This window comes from Colobus angolensis, unplaced genomic scaffold, assembly GCF_000951035.1.
Source record: "Colobus angolensis palliatus isolate OR3802 unplaced genomic scaffold, Cang.pa_1.0 Scaffold383, whole genome shotgun sequence".
Classification (NCBI taxonomy): Eukaryota; Metazoa; Chordata; class Mammalia; order Primates; family Cercopithecidae; genus Colobus; species Colobus angolensis.
In genome coordinates this window covers 1,457,211-1,475,135 of record NW_012117188.1, presented here as the reverse complement: position 1 = coordinate 1,475,135, position 17,925 = coordinate 1,457,211, and the positions used below count along the sequence as shown (strand labels likewise).

The 17,925-nt window shown below is 35.9% G+C and overlaps 2 protein-coding genes across 2 annotated transcripts in view; one reads left to right on the top strand and one right to left on the bottom strand.

The window, feature by feature from the left end:
• Positions 1 to 240: 240 nt before the first annotated feature.
• Positions 241 to 11,411, top strand: SEPP1 (selenoprotein P, plasma, 1). The gene is given in 5 exon segments (XM_011954472.1): positions 241 to 308; positions 2,621 to 2,836; positions 3,876 to 4,088; positions 6,203 to 6,320; positions 9,967 to 11,411. Coding segments are annotated over 4 exon segments (1,128 nt in total). The 5' UTR covers positions 241 to 308; positions 2,621 to 2,633; the 3' UTR covers positions 10,561 to 11,411.
• CCDC152 (coiled-coil domain containing 152) overlaps positions 10,931 to 17,925 on the bottom strand; it is a 46,517-nt gene continuing 39,522 nt past the window's right edge. The window contains exons 7-9 of the mRNA XM_011954474.1: positions 14,352 to 14,479; positions 11,842 to 11,925; positions 10,931 to 11,631 (exon numbers count right to left, since the gene is read on the bottom strand). Of these exons, the coding sequence (XP_011809864.1) occupies positions 11,509 to 11,631; positions 11,842 to 11,925; positions 14,352 to 14,479 (335 nt within the window). The 3' untranslated portion in view covers positions 10,931 to 11,508. The remainder of the gene's footprint in view (positions 11,632 to 11,841; positions 11,926 to 14,351; positions 14,480 to 17,925) is intronic.

Below are 17,925 nucleotides of genomic sequence, written 5' to 3'. Positions count from 1 at the left end.
TTTTTGTATAGCTGTCTGACAACTATAATTATTAAAGGTTTATTGTGTAAGAAATAATTTTAAGAAAGCAAAACCGAGCAGCCTGTTGATTCTAATGACAGAAGAAATCCATAAGTGTGAACTCTAAGCTACAACTCTCTGCCAATGGGTTATTTTTTCATCAAAAACCTAAATGAGGGAAATGAGTGAAATAGTCTTTTCATTTATATTCACCATTCAGCTACTTGAAATACATGCTCTGGGCTGGGCACGGTGGCTCACGCCTGTAATTCCAGCAGTTTGGGAGGCCGAGGCAGGCGGATCACGAGGTCCGGAGTTTGAGACCAGCCTGGCCCGTCTCTACGAAAAATACAAAAATTAGCCAGGTGTGGTGGCGGGCGCCTGTAATCCCAGCTACCTGGGAGACTGAGGTAGGAGAACTGCTTGAACCGGGGAGGTGAAGGTTGCAGTGAGCTGAGATTGCACCATTGCACTCCAGCCTGGGTGACAGAGCAAGACTCTGTCTCAAATTAAAAGGAAATATATGCTCTGTGGCAAAGTGAAAAAATCAAATGCTGAATTTTTGTCAAGGTTCTGTAACTACTGAATTTGTAGTCTAGGAAACAGAGAAAACCTAGCCATTCTATTAAGAAATAAAACAGCTTGAATTATTTTTATGTTCTCTTTGGCGTCTTAGTGCGTAAACAAAAATAGTTGGCGGCTATAGTTATTACAAGGTGATCTATCTAAAAACTCTCAATATATTGCAGTACCTAAGATGTCATGCTTTGGATTTGATGGAACTAGTTTTAATCCAGTCTCTCTTGTGACTGACTTACTCTCTGTGTGATCATAGACAAGCTACCTAAACTCTTAGCCATGGTTTTTTTCAACTGCAAAAGGGGATAACGGTCACATAATTGTTTTAAGGATTCGCTGACATGATATATAAAAGTGCTTAGATCCACCTGAATATAGTTGTATAAAAGTTAAATAAATGTTAGCTATAATAAGGATAATTGTATTATCATTGTAAATAGCATTCTAGAGGAATTTTCTAGAAATAGTCCAAATATATCTTCTTAAAATATTAGAATATTTTAAATGTTAGAATAAGTAGTTGGGGTGGCCTTAAATAAGCAAGTTAATTTGTCCTCTCTCTCTACCTCCCTCTCACCTCACTCTCTTTGTCTAGTTTTTTTCTCTTCCTTTAGTCAAGTTCTTATCAAGATATCATATACAGGTAGGAGTTTTGATGTGTTAAATAATGTGAAAGACAATCAGGGTTAAAAATTCTACCAGTGCATTAAAGCCCAGATCAATCTGATTTTAGCTTTTCTATTCTCCTCTTAATTCTAAAAGGGCTCACTCTAAGTAATTTACCATTAGCTCCCCACCTCCAAAGAAATGCATCTGCTTTTAAAAATCTCAAATCAGTGCTTGAAAATGTATTGCCTTCCCAGTTTTCAAATTTTGTCCTGATCTCTCCCCACAGACTCTTACATCAAAATGAGCCTGAATTACTTGTGAGGATTTTTCTTTGCTCCTCTCTGCTGAATGTGTTCCTTTTTCTTATCACCTGTCTTGTCTACAGTTCACCTGTTTTTGAACCGCTCTGTTTAGATAGCTAGCCCTAGTTTTGAGGATATTTCTAGTCAGGTATTTAAAAACATTTTAACTTCGTTGCTCAGAGGAAGCATCTTTTTACCAAAGAAAGTGCTGTCTAGTCATAGGAATTTTCTAGTCATAGGAACTTTCCAATGGATAGGCTAATTGAGTGTGGATTTCAGTGAGTCTTACATGGTAGAGGGGGCAGTGATGTGCGATATTTCTACTTGGTTAGATACATAGAGTCAGACTTCAAGGAATAAGAGAAACAAAAGGCAGCCATACCCAAGAGATTTATAAATATAGAATGTTTGAACTTTAAGAGCTAAGGGCCCGACATGAGCCACATTCGTGTTGGTATACTGTCTTCTCTGCCATCACCTTTCTTCCTTGGTTCTCTTTTTTTGCTGGCTCTTTTCATTTCTGTGCAGAATTCTCTATTTATCCCTTTTTTCTTCTTTTCTTTTTTCTTTCTTTCTTTTCTTTTTTTTGAGACCGCTCTGTTGCCCAGGCTGGAGTGCAGTAGCGCGATCACGGCTCACTGCAAGCTCCGCCTCCCGGGTTCACACCATTCTCCTGTCTCAGCCTCTGAGTAGCTGGGACTACAGGCGTCTGCCACCACGCCCAGCCAATTTTTTTTTTTTTTTGTATTTTTAGTAGAGAAAGAGTTTCACCATGTTAGTCAGGAAGGTCTCGATGTCCTGACCTCATGATCCTCCCGCCTCGTTCTCCCAAAGTGCTGGGATTACAGGCGCAAGCCACCGCGACCGGCCTATCCGTTTCTTCTTGGAGGATAGAAAGAACAGTCAGAACTTGGTGTGTCTCAAACAAAAGTCAGGTTGTGTTTGCAGAATGTTATGTAAGTCACAGACTTATTTATATAAGCCACAGTCTGAGCACACCTTTCTGGAGACAGAATTCATGGGCTAGGTATTTTTAGGAAGCGGAATTATGTCTGCAGGATTTATAGAAATTCATAGTTAGGACTGTGAAGTTAACTATGAAGAAGAGTGACAGGTTTTCTCTTTTACAGGATAGCCCCAGCAATGTGGAGAAGTCTGGGGCTTGCCCTGGCTCTCTGTCTCCTTCCATCGGGAGGAACAGAGAGCCAGGACCAAAGCTCCTTCTGTAAGCAACCCCCAGCCTGGAGCATAAGAGATCAAGATCCAATGCTAGACTCCAAGGGTTCAGTGACTGTGGTTGCTCTTCTTCAAGCCAGCTGATACCTGTGCATACTGCAGGCATCTAAGTAAGACAGTCTTTGTGTGGCTTAAAATACCTTAAGGGGAGGGTTATTAAATATACACATGCATATAGACATAAAAGTGTAAACAAGGTATTTAAGTCACACTTTTGGAAAAACTATGTGTTTGCACAGAACATATTAGAAGAGAGAAACTAGGATGATACACACCAAAATGTTTACAGTGGGTTTCCTAGGGTTATGGACATTTTTTCTTCTTTTTGTGGACCTATATTTTATAACTTCCTACTAAATATGTACTACTTGTGTAATGAAAATGTTCTAAAATGTACTTCTGCAAATAGAACAGTTACTTCAATACAAGAAGCAGAGAAGACTTTTGTCAGAGTAGAAAGAACACTAGGCTTGCTATCAAAGGTTTTGGGTTATTTAACAAATAAATATCAAATATATTTGTTGAGTTATTCACCAGATATTGATTGGGTGGAATTCTCCTTACAGTCATCCAATGGTGTCTGTGCAGGATTGGTTCCAGGATCCCCCTCACACACCAAAATCCATGGAGCTCAAATCCCTTATATAAAATGGCATATATAACCTATGTACATACTTTCATATGCTTTAATTATCTCTAGATTACTTATAATACCTAGCAGAATGTAAATGCTATGTAAGTAATTTTTATACTGTATTGTTTAGTGAATAATGAATGACATTGAAAAAAGTCTACGTGTTCACTACTATAGATGCAGCCATCTTTTTTTTTTTCCAAACATTTTTTATCTGTGGTTGGTTGAATCCATTCCACCTATAAGATACATTTAAAATATATACACTTCATTGTGCTAATTTGAGAACTAAATGAGCCAATGTTTGTGTAAGCATAAGGTTTTAATTAAGCACAAATTTTAAGTAATTCTAAAAATTAAAGTTTTAAAATCTTTCACAATAATATAAATAGGTGCAGTATGGGTTAGTTAAAAATAAGGAGAGTTTCACATAGAAAATTAAGGAAGAGGGAGAAAACTACTAATCAAATCAAATGAGATTATTCATTTTATGTGTTTCTTCCCAAATATTTTAGATTGGAAGACCTGCGAGTAAAACTGGAGAAAGAAGGATATTCTAATATTTCTTATATTGTTGTTAATCATCAAGGAATCTCTTCTCGATTAAAGTATCCACATCTTAAGAATAAGGTTTCAGAGCATATTCCTGTTTATCAACAAGAAGAAAACCAAACAGATGTCTGGACTCTTTTAAATGGAAGCAAAGATGACTTCCTCATATATGACAGGTTCGTACAGACAAACACATCCCAAATTTAAAAATAACTGTTTCATATCTATTTATTTACTTCCCATCACACATAATAATCTTCTTTACTGTTAAATACAATGCCATATTTCAGTCTTCATCTCATATAATTTCTCTTTAACATTTAGAAGTAAAAATAACTCCTTATTTTTGAAATACTCTCATTTAAAGAAATTTCTATGACACTATACCCTGCTGGTTTTCCCCACATCCCTCCTCTTCTTTCTCCTCCTCCACACTTCCTCCTCTTCCACCTCCTTATTTTCGTCCTCCCACATTCTTCCTTGGTTTATTCTGTATGTGTTTGTGTTACCAGGGCTGTATAGGTTTCCTTCTATTGACACTCTGCACATTTTACCTGAGCAATCTCATCTATCCCTTGATTACAATTACAACATATATTAGGATGATCCCATATAGATATACAAAGCTGAAACACAATGACTGAACTCCAGACCAGTATATCTACTTCATAGATACATTCACAAACATCTTAAATTCAATTATTCAAATCTGTATTGATTATCTTCTCCTAAAATGTGCTTATACTTTCACTTTTGTGTGATTTTTATATACAACCTATTGGAGGCAGATGCAGCCAACCACTAGGGCATATAATCCTATAATTTTCAGACCCTGCACTCCCAGTCATCATCCACCATTTTGCAGGACGTCACAAAAACCATCATGTATGGCAAGCTTGCTGCCATCTACCCCTTCAGAAAACTGTGTGACAGGAATATATTACTGATTCCTTCCATCACACTTCCCATCTCGGGTCAATAATCAAATTCTATGGGTTCTTAATCTTAAGTATATCTCATATCCATAATTATTATCTCAAGTTACTTCCCGGTGACCACTCCTTTAGATTTTTCCACTAATCTCTTCACTTGATTTCTTCTTGTTTTGTATTTAATAGTAAGTGATTTAAAATAATATATTTGCTTTTGTTTATTGTCAAATAGTTTATAAACTGTTTATTCACATTTTTTTTTTGAAATGACTTTTATTTTTGAAATGACTTTTTAAAAAGTAAGGCATGTGAAAGATGTCACCATTCTGGGAGGAAAATACAGAAAATTGATTATCTCTGTAAATTGGCATTTTGGTTAAATTAAAAAAATGACCAATTTGTACATCCTGTACAATTCTAACCTAATTCTTTTGCAAATTAATAACTGTATCTTCTAATTAATTTTAATCTAAATAATTTTAAGGCTACATGCCTGAATTTCTGAACTGTAAAGTGAGTTATCATTTAAGCATGATTTGCACAAATCTACTTTTGATTCTATGAACAAATAAAACATTTATATTTTGAGGGAATCTCAATTCATGCATTATGCCATTATAAACATTCTTAGTTGATGCTTTGTTTTCTTTGACTCTCCGGAGTCTGGTGAGCCCTACTTGGTCTCATACTAAATTTTAAAAAATTCACATTTAATTCTTTTAGGCCTTTAAACTTCTAATTTTCAGGATAACCTAAAAGTATAACCTTTTGATAGTCACATAAAACCATATATACTAGGTAAAATGTGGGCAAGAAGAACATTTTAACCCCACCATTTCTGACAATGCCACATGTTCTAATACTTCCATTGTGCTGAAATTTTCATTGCATTAGACACATTTTTAAATAAATGGGCTACTGGCCAAGGCTTGGAGATCTTTTTGTTATGTGATGATTTCTTGTTGTGTCAAATTTGTGCTGCCTTAGCAGTTATGACAAGCTCAAGTGATTTTCAGAGCCTAATTTATAAGTTAGTGGTTTGGGCACTGGTAGAATTTGTAAGTCAATCACAAAATTGTATTTGACCAAGTCACAATGATGACATTTTTTATATTATATAGTGACATATCTATAACTTCAAAATACTAGTATTAGACTAGTTGCAGTGTTGCTATGACCTGACCTGGTGTGCAGTGCCTGAGAGCTCATTTGTAGCTCTCACCCAAAGAAATTTAGTAAAGGCGTGAAAGGGTCTTAGTTATAACCATTAAACCTATAATACCTATCCCAGACTGTATTTGAGTAGAATCGTGATACAGAAAATATTATAATGACATTGTATTTGTCCTTTTTCTTAGATGTGGCCTTCTTGTATATCATCTTGGTTTGCCTTTTTCCTTCCTAACTTTCCCATATGTAGAAGAAGCCATTAAGATTGCTTACTGTGAAAAGAAATGTGGAAACTGCTCTCTCACGGTATTTTTCTGAATTATTTTTCTGGGGAGAAAAGAGGAAATCTTTTAAGAGATTATCATGAAACACTAACTTATTTAGATAACTCAATGCTTTTGCAGGCGTACTAAAATAAATAACAATAATTTTTATAATTAAACACATATCCTGTCATCTAACCTTTACTTTATTTATTTATTATTATTATTATTTTTGAGAGGGAGTCTCGCTCTGTCGTCCAGGCTGGAGTGCAGTGGTGTGATCTCCGCTCACTGCAAGCTCCGCCTCCTGGGTTCACGCCAACTCTCCTGCCTCAGTTTCCCGAGTAGCTGGGACTACAGGCGCCTGCCACTATAACCGGCTAATTTTTTGTATTTTTAGTAGAGATGGGGTTTCACCCTGTTAGCCAGGATGGTCTTGATCTCCAGACCTTGTGATACGCCCGCCTGAGCCTCCCAAAGTGCTGGGATTACAGGCGAGAGCCACCGTGCCCGGCCTAACCTCTAGTTTAAAACATCTTTTGAAGATCGATGTTGATGCCTTTATCTAGAAGGGCTTTAGAAATTAAAAGTCAATGTATTGCATTTCAGTTACCACCAAATGACGTTGCATGAGCATAAGCGCTCAAATAATTTGGTCAACACACAAAAGCAACATTATCGTAGTATCCTGAACTTGTTAGCACAAGAACATAGCAGTAGCAAAGCTTACCCAGAGATTACTTGGAACGGAGCTGGGGCCAGAAACTAGTTAATTTATTGAAGATGCAAGACTATCACATTTTTCCTGAAGCCCTTCCACTGTCTGCCCATCTGCAGTTTGAGTTTACTTCAAAATGGAATAAGTTTTCTACTCATTACTGATATTTATTTCCTAACAACCATGAAAATATTTCTTCCTTGTTATGAGAACTATATTTAAATCTTTTTTAAATATAAAAGACACTCAAAGAATTTAATTTGTATTAACTGGACTTGTTTTCCTTCATAACAAAAAGGAAAATAATTCTTAACAATGTTCCATTGATAGGTCAGATTGGGAAAATTTGAACTTAGGTTTAAAAACAATTCTCAATTTTATTTGTAAGTTGTATTTCCTTCAGATTTTCCCCAGCTCTAAAGAAAGCTGCCTCAAATTTTTAACAAATTTAATTAATTAATTAATTAAGTTGTTAAGGAGTACAAGTTACTTACTCTAGTTATGTAATTTTCACATTTTAACCTTTATAATGATCTTTTGAGGGTTATTTTACTACTTTTAAAGATGAGGAGACTGAGGTAATGGAAGAAAATACTAAGAGTAATGACAGAAAAGTACTAACTCAACCTGTACTAAGCCTTTAATAAATACTAACTATAATGATTCCTCATATTTTGAGATTATTTCTGTATTTCTCACTTGTGCAAATGCTTGATAGTTATAAATATGCCCAGTTATATTGAAAAAGTTAGGCCGGGCGTGGTGGCTCAAGCCTGTAATCCCAGCACTTTGGGAGGCAGAGACGGGCGGATCACGAGGTCAGGAGATCAAGACCATCCTGGCTAACACGGTGAAACCCCGTCTCTACTAAAAATACAAAAAACTAGCTGGGCGAGGTGGCGGGTGCCTGTAGTCTCAGCTACTCGGGAGGCTGAGGCAGGAGAAGGGCGTAAATCCGGGAGGCGGAGCTTGCAGTGAGCTGAGATCCGGCCACTGCACTCCAGTCCGGGCGACAGAGCAAGACTCCGCCTCAAAAAAAAAAAAAAAAAGAAAAGAAAAAGTTAGTACAAGTTACCACAATATGCTTAAAATGTGTGAATCATCTGTAAATACGAATTACAGATCAGACACTATTATTATCTGATATGCCAAATCAAATTGGAGTTTTTCTATTTCATTGTCTCCTAGATGCCACTGATTATATGACATATTATCTTATGTACCATTTAGGAAAAAAAATGCTGCTAATTTAATTAAAGTAGGATACAGTGAGAAAACACCACCAACAGTGTGGTACATTCTAATTTTAGAGATATTAAAATCTAAAGAAATAAGCATCACAGAATCAGTAAAATACAGTAATTCGTTTCTGAAATTAGACTACTGGCAGGGTGCGGTGGCCCACGCCTGTAATCCCAGCACTTTGGGAGGCCGAGGTGGACGAATCACGAGGTCAAGAGATCGAGACCATCCTGGCCAACATGGTGAAACCCCATCTCTTCTAAAAATACAAAAATTAGCTGGGCCTGGCAGCACATATCTGTAATCCCAGCTGCTTGGGAGGCTGAGGCAGGAGAATCACTTGAACCTGGGAGGTGGAGGTTGCAGTGAGCCAAGGTAGTGCCACTGCACTCTAGCCTGGCAAAAGAGCGAGACTCTGTCTCTAAATAAATAAGCAAATAAATGAAAGAAATTATACTGCTACCACAGGTATTTGTATTTGTTTAAACCTTGAACACTGAACATTACACAGTATATTTTAAACATATATCAAATTGTTTATAACTTTGGAAGCAAACACTATTAGCTTCTAATGTAGAAGTAATTCAGAAATAGCCAAATAAAATACCACTTAGTAGTTGTATGCTAAAATTTAATGGAATTTATTACCTTTTAAAACCTTCAAAACATCAAAAGCATATCACTTAGTGAGTCTTTGGGTTTCTAAGTTGATTTTGTAATTTTATTTACAAATTAGTCTTAGGTTGAGATTTAATGTTACATTTCTATATCTATAGGCTTTGATTCTCTGATTGGTAGGTACCACAAAACAATAAAGACTTCTAGTAAATTAAAGAACTAGGATCATGCAGAATGGATATTATGATCAGTGGGAGTCGGGCAGTAATTTGCTATTTTCAGCTGACAGCCTTATGGTAGGGAGACATTAGCAAAGCTTTGGTGAAGTTCAGAACGTTTCCTGGCATAGGAAGAAGTATGAAAAACTAACACATTTGAGCAGAGTTTATTAGCATTTTTGAATTATCAGAGATAAATTAATATTAGATTACAGTATCATATAGTATTAGATGAGATGCACTGTTGACACAGGTACAGAAGTTTCCATATAGTTCAACTGCTTTTTTATTTTTTTTGTTTTTTTGAGATAAGGTCTGACTCTGTCACCCAGGCTGGAGTGCAGTGGCACCATCTGAGCTCACTGCAACCTCCACCTTGTGGGCTCAAATGATCCTCCCACCTCAGCCTCCAAAGTAGCTGGGACTACAGGCATGTGCCTCCACACCCAGCTAATTTATGTATATTTTGCAGAGATGCAGTCTCGCCATGTTGCCCAGGCTGGTCTCCGACTCCTGAGCTCAAGCAATCTGCCTGCCTTGGCCTCCCAAAGTGCTGGGATTACAGGCATGAGCCACCATGCTCGGCCCAGGTCAATTGAATTTAGAATTTGATATTAGATTGATTTTCCTGCAATCTAAGTTCCTTTTGCCAGTTTACTTCATTTGCTTCTGCAAATATAAGTACAGTGGTTTGGCTTTCTTTTTATGCCTTTAATAAAATGTCTAGGTGTTGAGACTAATATCAGACTCTTTCTCATTAATATAATACAAAGCGAGTTTGATTCTAATTAACTAGTTGGAATTTCACATACGTTAGCTCTACACATCATTTTTCATGCATTATTCCTATATCTATATAACTTGTTAATAAGTGACTTATAAATTTGTTCCAGACTCTCAAAGATGAAGACTTTTGTAAAAGTGTATCTTTGGCTACTGTGGATGGAACAGTTGAAGCTCCACAGCTCCATCACTATCACGAGCATCATCACAATCAGGGACATCAGCACCTTGGCAGCAGTGAGCTTCCAGAGAATCAGCAACCAGGAGCACCAGATGCTCCTACTCATCCTGCTCCTCCAGGCCTTCATCACCACCATAAGCACAAGGGTCAACATAGGCAGGGTCACCCAGAGAACCGAGATATGCTAGGAAGTGAAGGTTTACAACATCTACAAAAGAAGCTCTGACGAAAGAGATGTATAAATCAATTACTCTGTAAATTGCCCAAAGATTCAGAGTTGGCTCCTAGGAGCTGATGCTGCCATTGTCGACATCTGATATTTGAAAAAACAGGGTCTGCAATCACCTGACAGTGTAAAGAAAACCTCCCATCTTTATGTAGCTGACAGGGACTTCGGGCAGAGGAGAACATAACTGAATCTTGTCAGTGACGTTTGCCTCCAGCTGCCTGACAAATAAGTCAGCAGCTTATACCCACAGAAGTCAGTACCAATTGACGTTGAAAGAATAAGGCAAAAAAGTGAGAATGATCTTCAAACTAAATATTTGAAATAGGACATACTCCCCAAATCGGTCTAGACACAATTTCATTTCCAGCACTTTGATAAACTACCAAATTACTAAACCAAAAATCGAAATTAGATTTGTGCAAACATGAAGAAATCTGCTGGATTGGCTTCCAGATTTTAAATTTTATGTCATAGAAATATTGACTCAAACCATATTTTTTATGATGGGGCAACTGAAAGGTGATTGCAGCTTTTGGTTAATATGTCTTTTTTTTTCTTTTTCCAGTGTTCTATTTGCTTTAATGAGAATAGAAACGTAAACTATGACCTAGGGGTTTCTGTTGGATAGTTAGCAATTTAGAATGGAGGAAGAACAACAAAGACATGCTTTCCATTTTTTTCTTTACTTATCTCTCAAAACAATATTATCCTTGTCTTTTCAATCTTACACTTTTAACTCATAAGTGGATTTTGTATTTTAAGATCCAGAAATACTTAACACATGAATATTTTGCTAAAAAAGCATATATATTTTAAATATCCATTTATCTTCTGTATATCTAAGACTCATATCCTGATTTTTACTATCACACATGAATAAAGCCTTTGTATCTTTCTTTCTTTAATGTTGTATCACACTCTTCTAAAATTTGAGTGGCTGTCTTAAAAGATATAAGAGGAAAGATAATATTGTCTGTCTCTATATTGTTTAGTAAGTATTTCCATAGTCAATGATGGTTTAATAGGTAAACCAAACCCTATAAACCTGACCTCCTTATGGTTAATACTGCTAAGCAAGAATGCAGTACACAATTGGATACAGTATGGATTTGTCCAAATAAATTCAATAAAAACCTTAAAGCTGACTTTTTTGTTATGTAGGCTGTATGTGTATATTGAAACTAGAAGTGAAACTTTCTATTGCTTTTAAATAAATATCAACTAATGAGTTTACTGCTAAGCTCAAAACCGTCTACGCTTAAGGTGAGAATCTTTGCCAACAGAAAGGCATTGCTCTAAATCGCGAATGGTATTACGAAGAATTGCAATCTCCTTGTTTTTTTCTTCTTGAAAATGTTGCAGTTTCTAAACAAAACAAAAAATTTGTTATTACAATTCAGAAATAATAAAATTTAGTACAAGGAACAATGAAATAACAATAAAGAAATACACTTCTGCTATAAATTGGTATTTTAAAAAACACCTTACATTGTTAATAAGAATTAGATGATTTTTATAGAAACATGCTTAGAAAGTTTTCTTAAGCAATGAATAATGAGAGGAAAACTCACATACCCTTCTGTAGATACTTTGTGGTAAAACAGTAGAATCCGGATATGATTTTGATTTAGTCTGAACTCTTGCTAGTTTGGCATCAAACTGAATCAAATTGAAAAAGTTATTGAAACTCTAGACAATTAGAAACAATCGTTTCTATAATTATAGTCCATGATATCCTTTGACATGTAATCTGTAATTTAGGTGTAAATTACAATAATAGGCAATAGAAAAATCTTTCTTTAAGAAATAATTTTTCAGAAAGAGCGAAGAACACAAAAACAAGATTAACTCTGATTGCATGGTAAAATTACCTGGAGAGGTTTTTTTTTTCTTTTCTTTTTTTAAAAGTACCAAATGCCTGGGCACTACTTTAGAGATTCTGGTGTGCAACTAGCATCATTTTTTTCTCAAAACATCACGTGATTCTACAGTGCAGTCAGGGTTTAGAATCTAGTTTAACTTAAAGATGGGTAAAAATATTTTTACATTAAAATGAGTGCATTATGAAGAAAAGGTAATAAACAGTCATGGGAGAAAACCTCATGTAGCTTTCTGCAGGAACTTTGAGGCTGAACAGTAGAATTTGAATACGATCTTGTCGATATAGTTTGAACCCTTGCTGGTTTGAATTAAACTGAATCAGATTTAAAAAGTTCTCATAGGCCATTCTTGCAGGTCAGATTTTTTGTTTTTGTACAATATTCCATTATATAACTCTTCTCTTCAGATTTAGTTAACATAGCCTCTCTGAGGACTAAGAATAAACTCTGAGATTATGTTTTGGTTTGAGGAGAGAAATGGTTAGGTACAATGAAAACAAATAACAGGGAGCTCTGTATACTAGTTAAAAAATAGACCAGTGATAAGGCCCAAATGGCAAACAAAATGTGAATTTCCAAACAGAGGAGGATTAGAAGTTGGTGGTAGATCTTGAAAAATGGCCTATTAATGTCATTTGGCCATTCAGCCTTTCCTGTGGTTTGTGGTACACTTGGTCAGATGGCAGCAGCAGCAACAAAGGGTAACTAAAGTCAACATCAGTCCTCTTTCTGCCCAATGATTACACATGGTACCTCACCAAGTACCCTGGGGATTCCAAAGTTTCAGGAATATGAATAGTATGTAATTTTAATTAAGACTTGTGAATTCTTACAAGGTAAAATGAAAGCTGGGGTGGGGGCAAGCAACGAAGAATGATAGAAGGGTAGATTGATAGAGTCTAGAAAAAATTTAAAGGACAAATATTTTGTCAAAGTACATTTGAGATTGTGATATCTGGTTAAGAGAACTACTCAAGACTGGTTTTTGTTTTGTTTTGTTTTGTTTTTTTGTTTTTTGAGACAGAGTTTTGTTCTGTTGCCCAGGTTGGAGTGCAGTGGTGTAATCTTGGCTCACTACTAAGTTACCTCCCGGGTTCAAGAGATTCTCCTGCTTCAGCCTACTGAGTAGCTGGGATTACAGGTGTCCGCCATCATGCCCGGCTATTTTTTTTATTTTTTTAGTACAGGCGGCTTTCATCATGTTGGCCAGGTTGGTCTTGAACTCCTGACCTCAGGTGATCCTCCTGCCTTGGCCTGCCAAAGTGCTGGGATTAAAGGTGTGAACCACTGCATCTGGCTTACTCAAGACTCTTGAGCAAAGAGCTAGAGACTCAGCCTTTGAGATGCCCTATTTGAAGTCCCTTTAAAAAATTTTTTTAGGAATTTGGTTTGTTTGCCCCCAGGATATATATTCTTCCGGAAAGCCATTAGGAAGAAATTTGTCCTTTTTATGAGAAATAAAGCAAAAGAAATTTCTAGTTGGTTACTGGGGTTTGAAAAATTTCTGCTGGGATGAGAATAATGTGAAGCGTTACAAACATTCTTCCCATGCTGGAATGGTAGAAATTATGAAACCTGCATAGAATTTACCATAAAATGCAGATAATCCTTGAGTTTTCTGTCAGGGAAATGTGAGTGCTAAAAATACAATAGCAAAAATAAAGTTTCACTGTATTGGTTTAATAGCCAATTAGATACACTGAAGATAGAATTAGTAAGCTGGAGAATAGGTTAGAAGAAAATATCTACCCTGAGATAGGGAAAAACAAGAAAATGACATAGACATAAAAGGGCATATAAGATACAGGAACTGGTAGTAAAGTCTATGAAAGGCTGTTGTCTCTCACCTAGTGTTGGGCCTAAAGTTGCTGCAGTCAGAAAGGCCTGCAGTTAAAAAGAAAAGTTGGATGTCAAGTAGGAAATGCTGAGAAGAAAAGTTCTCAGAGGAAGCAATATCCTCTCTAAAAACCAGGACCTCTTGAACAACTCAAGGGTCCACTTTCAGGTCAAGCACTGAAAGGCAATGCAGATGACAATTGTATGGTATGTGATTATTGCAATCATTTGATGGAGAATAAGCATGTGTGAAGCCCTCTCACAGAATTGCTTCTAATCCTAAAATGTATCTCACTGTGATGAAAAACAATCAAAATACAGTTTAGACTAAGGGATGTGTCGTCAAGTTTAGCAGACTCAAACACTTACCTCTAGTTGTAGCTTGATTATTTCATTTTGCTTTTCTTTTTCTTGACTTCTTAGCTTTGCATTTAACTCTGAAATTTCCATCTCCTTTTTCTCTATTAGTTCTTTGTGCTTTTCTTCATTTAATTCAACTGGATAAAATGAAATAAGTAAAATTCATTCATTAAAAGTTTCAAAAATATTATAAGCTTGTATTTCTTTAGTGCTTAAAATCATTCCTAAGAAAGTAAATTTTATTAATGAAACATATTTTAGAAATGGTTTACATATAGAATAGCTTTTCTATATTTTTTACAAGACCCTGAATAATGTTTGAGACACACAGGTCACTTGCCAAATATTTTTGAATGAATAAGGTAATTTAAACTATTAAACATCAAAGTACTAGAAAATAAATGGAAGATACAGTGGTTGAAGAGGGACACAAAGCCTGAGTTTCTAGGTATGAAGGGCTCAAACTACTGGATGACCAGAGCTACATGAAGTCCCTGCTATACTATTCCACATGATCAGGCCATTCTCATGTTCACATCATGTCTTTATGCTTTATCAAATTTCTTCTTCTCCCAACTTTCTTATTCCTGTTAATGACACCATGATATCTAGGATGAGAGGCTCAAGAAAATCTTTGATTTTTAACGAGAAAGGAGACAGTCTACAAGCCCCACAAATGAAGGGTTTCCTAGCTTTCTGATATATTTAGATAATAAATTTGTAGATCCTACTCTGTATGATTTAACACCTTTGAAATGGGTTGAAATTTGCTTTTTCATTTATGACATGGTCAACTTTCTTAAATGTTCCATGCATACTTGAAAATAATACATATTCTGCACTTATTGGGTATATTATTTATGTCAATTAGTATCAGTTGTTTATTTTGTTGTTTAAATTTTCTATATCATTACTAATTTTGCATATTTGTATGTACTTTTCTACCACTAAAAGGTGAATTAAAGTCTTTCATTATGACTGTGGATTTGTCTGTCACCTACTAGTTCTGCAAATTTTATTTGGTGCATACACATTTAGAATTGTTGTTTTATTTCCATGGTAGATCGAACACTTTACATCATAAAATATCCACCTTCATCTCTAGTATTGCTTCTTGCTTTAAAGCATATTTTGTCCAATATTAGTATAGCTATGCCAGCTTCATGTTGGCTACTATTTGCATGATATATTCTTTTCCATCTTTTATTTTAAGTCTTTCTATAGCTCTGTATTTTAGGTATATTGAAAGCAGCATAGTAGCAGATTTTAATATTTATTCAATCTGGCAATCTTTGTCTTTTAATTGGAAATTCATTCAGGTTTAATTTAATGCATTTAGTAATATATTTGGGTTTAAATCAACTAGCTTATTATTTGTTGGCTTTTACATTTTGTGTTCATTTCTCTCTCTTATCTTCCTTTGGACAGAATAACTATTTTTACTTCCCTTTTTTCCTCCTCTATTAGATTGATAATCATTAGCTTGATAAATAATCTTTTATTCTTTCTTTAGTGGTTACCTTAGAGTTTATAACATGCATACTTGACTTATTAGAATTTAATAAAATTAGTAGTTTTATCACTTTATGGACATGATACAAACCTTAACAACATTTTAACTCCATTTATTCCCCCTTTTATCTTTGGTGTTTTTGTACTATGTTAACTTAGTTAAATTAGAGCTATGTTTCCCAGAATTCCCTTGTCTATATATTCTAAGGTAGAGTTAGCCATAAGAGAAATGTCCACAAGATTTGGAAGACGGAAGTATAGCAAGAACTAATTTGCTCTGATGTTTAGTATAGGATGCTGGGCAGTGTTTCAGTTCACACATGGTGCTGCTGGCCTTCTGGCTCACCAAATCAGCAGCTATTATTTTTTGAAGGCCACTGTAGAGCCCCAGGGAACGCTGCAATTTATACAAGTTGTCACTTATCAATGGATCATCTCAGTGATAAGGAAAAACATTTGGTTCCACAAGTTCTGAAGCTCCCACCAGATTTCTTTTTTTAGCTGCTAGAAGTCTCAGGCCAGGTGTCCTTGAAGCTCAATGGTGTAGGGCACCATCTTTTCCTGCAGGTCGTCATGTCATTAAGGTTGAAGGAGGTACAAGAAAGATGCAAATTCCAGTTCATTCTCAGTATTTCCACTTGACATCCAACTTTTCTTTTTACCTGCAGGCCTTTCTGACTGCAACTTTAGGCCCAACACTAGATGAGAGACAACAGCCTTTCATAGACTTTACTACCGGTTCCTATGTCTCACATGCTCTTTTCTGTATATGTCGTTTTCTTGCTTCTCCCTGTCTCAGAGTAGATATTTTCTTCTAACCTGTTCTCCAGCTTACTAATTCTGTCTCCAGTGTATCTAATTGGCTATTAAACCAATACAGTGAAACTTTATTTTTACCTACTGTGTTTTCAGCACTTACATTTCCATCTATTTCTCTAGTATAATTTCCAGTTTTCCATAAAAATTCCCCAAGTCCAGTTGAGCTTGGTGGCTGACACCTGTAATCCCAGCACTTTGGGAGGCTGAGGTGGGTGGATCACCTGAGGTCAGGAGTTCAAGACCAGCCTGGCTAACATGGTGAAATCCTGTCTCTACTAAAAATACAAAAATTAGCTGGGCATGGTGACATGTGCCTGTGGCCCCAGCTACTCGGGTGGCTGATGCAGAAGAATCGCTTGAACCTGGGAGGTGGAGGTTGCAATGAGCTGAGATGGCAACACTGTACTCCAGCCGGGTGACAGAGTGAGACTGTGTCTCAAAAAAAAAAAATTCCCAAGTTCTTTACTTCTTTGATTATATTAATCAGTCATTGTAAATTATATATCTGATAATGCCATTATCTGTATCATAAATGAATTTATTTCCTTTTAAAAATTTTTATAATTGAGCTTGCTTAGGTTTTTGTATTTTTAAAGTCAGATTTACTGCAGCATAATTCATATATAGCAAAATCTCTCTTTCTATATAGAGGTGTACAGTTTGATGAGTGTCAAGAACCATATGCAAGAATCTAACCATCAACACAATCAGGTAAAATTTTTCTGTCACTTCAAAAGGAGCCCTTGTGCACCTTTATAATCTATCCTTGTGCTCAAATACTGGCAAACATTGATCTGATTTTTGTCACCATAATTTTCTCTTTTTCAAGAATGTTGTATAAACAGAATTATGTAGTATGTGTGTAGTATGTGGACTTTCGTGTCTGGCTTCTTTGATTTAGCATATTGCTTCTGAAGTGATCATATTGTTGAATGTATCAGTAGTTTTTTCCTTTTTATTGCTGAGTAATTTCCATTACATGGATGTACCATGATTTGTTTATTTATGTTCATGGATTTGCTCAATTCCAGGTTTGGGCCATGATGAATAAGGTTGCTGTAAACATTCACAAGCAGGTCTTCGTGTACACATATGCTTTCATTTCTCTTGGGTAAATACCCAGGAGTGCGAATGCTGGGTCAGATGGTGTGTTATGTGGCAGCCATGACAATGAGCCTCTCAGATCTCAGGAATCCTAACTGATCACTTGCCCCAGCTCCTGCACTCTAAAATCCATTCCTACATTTAAGCT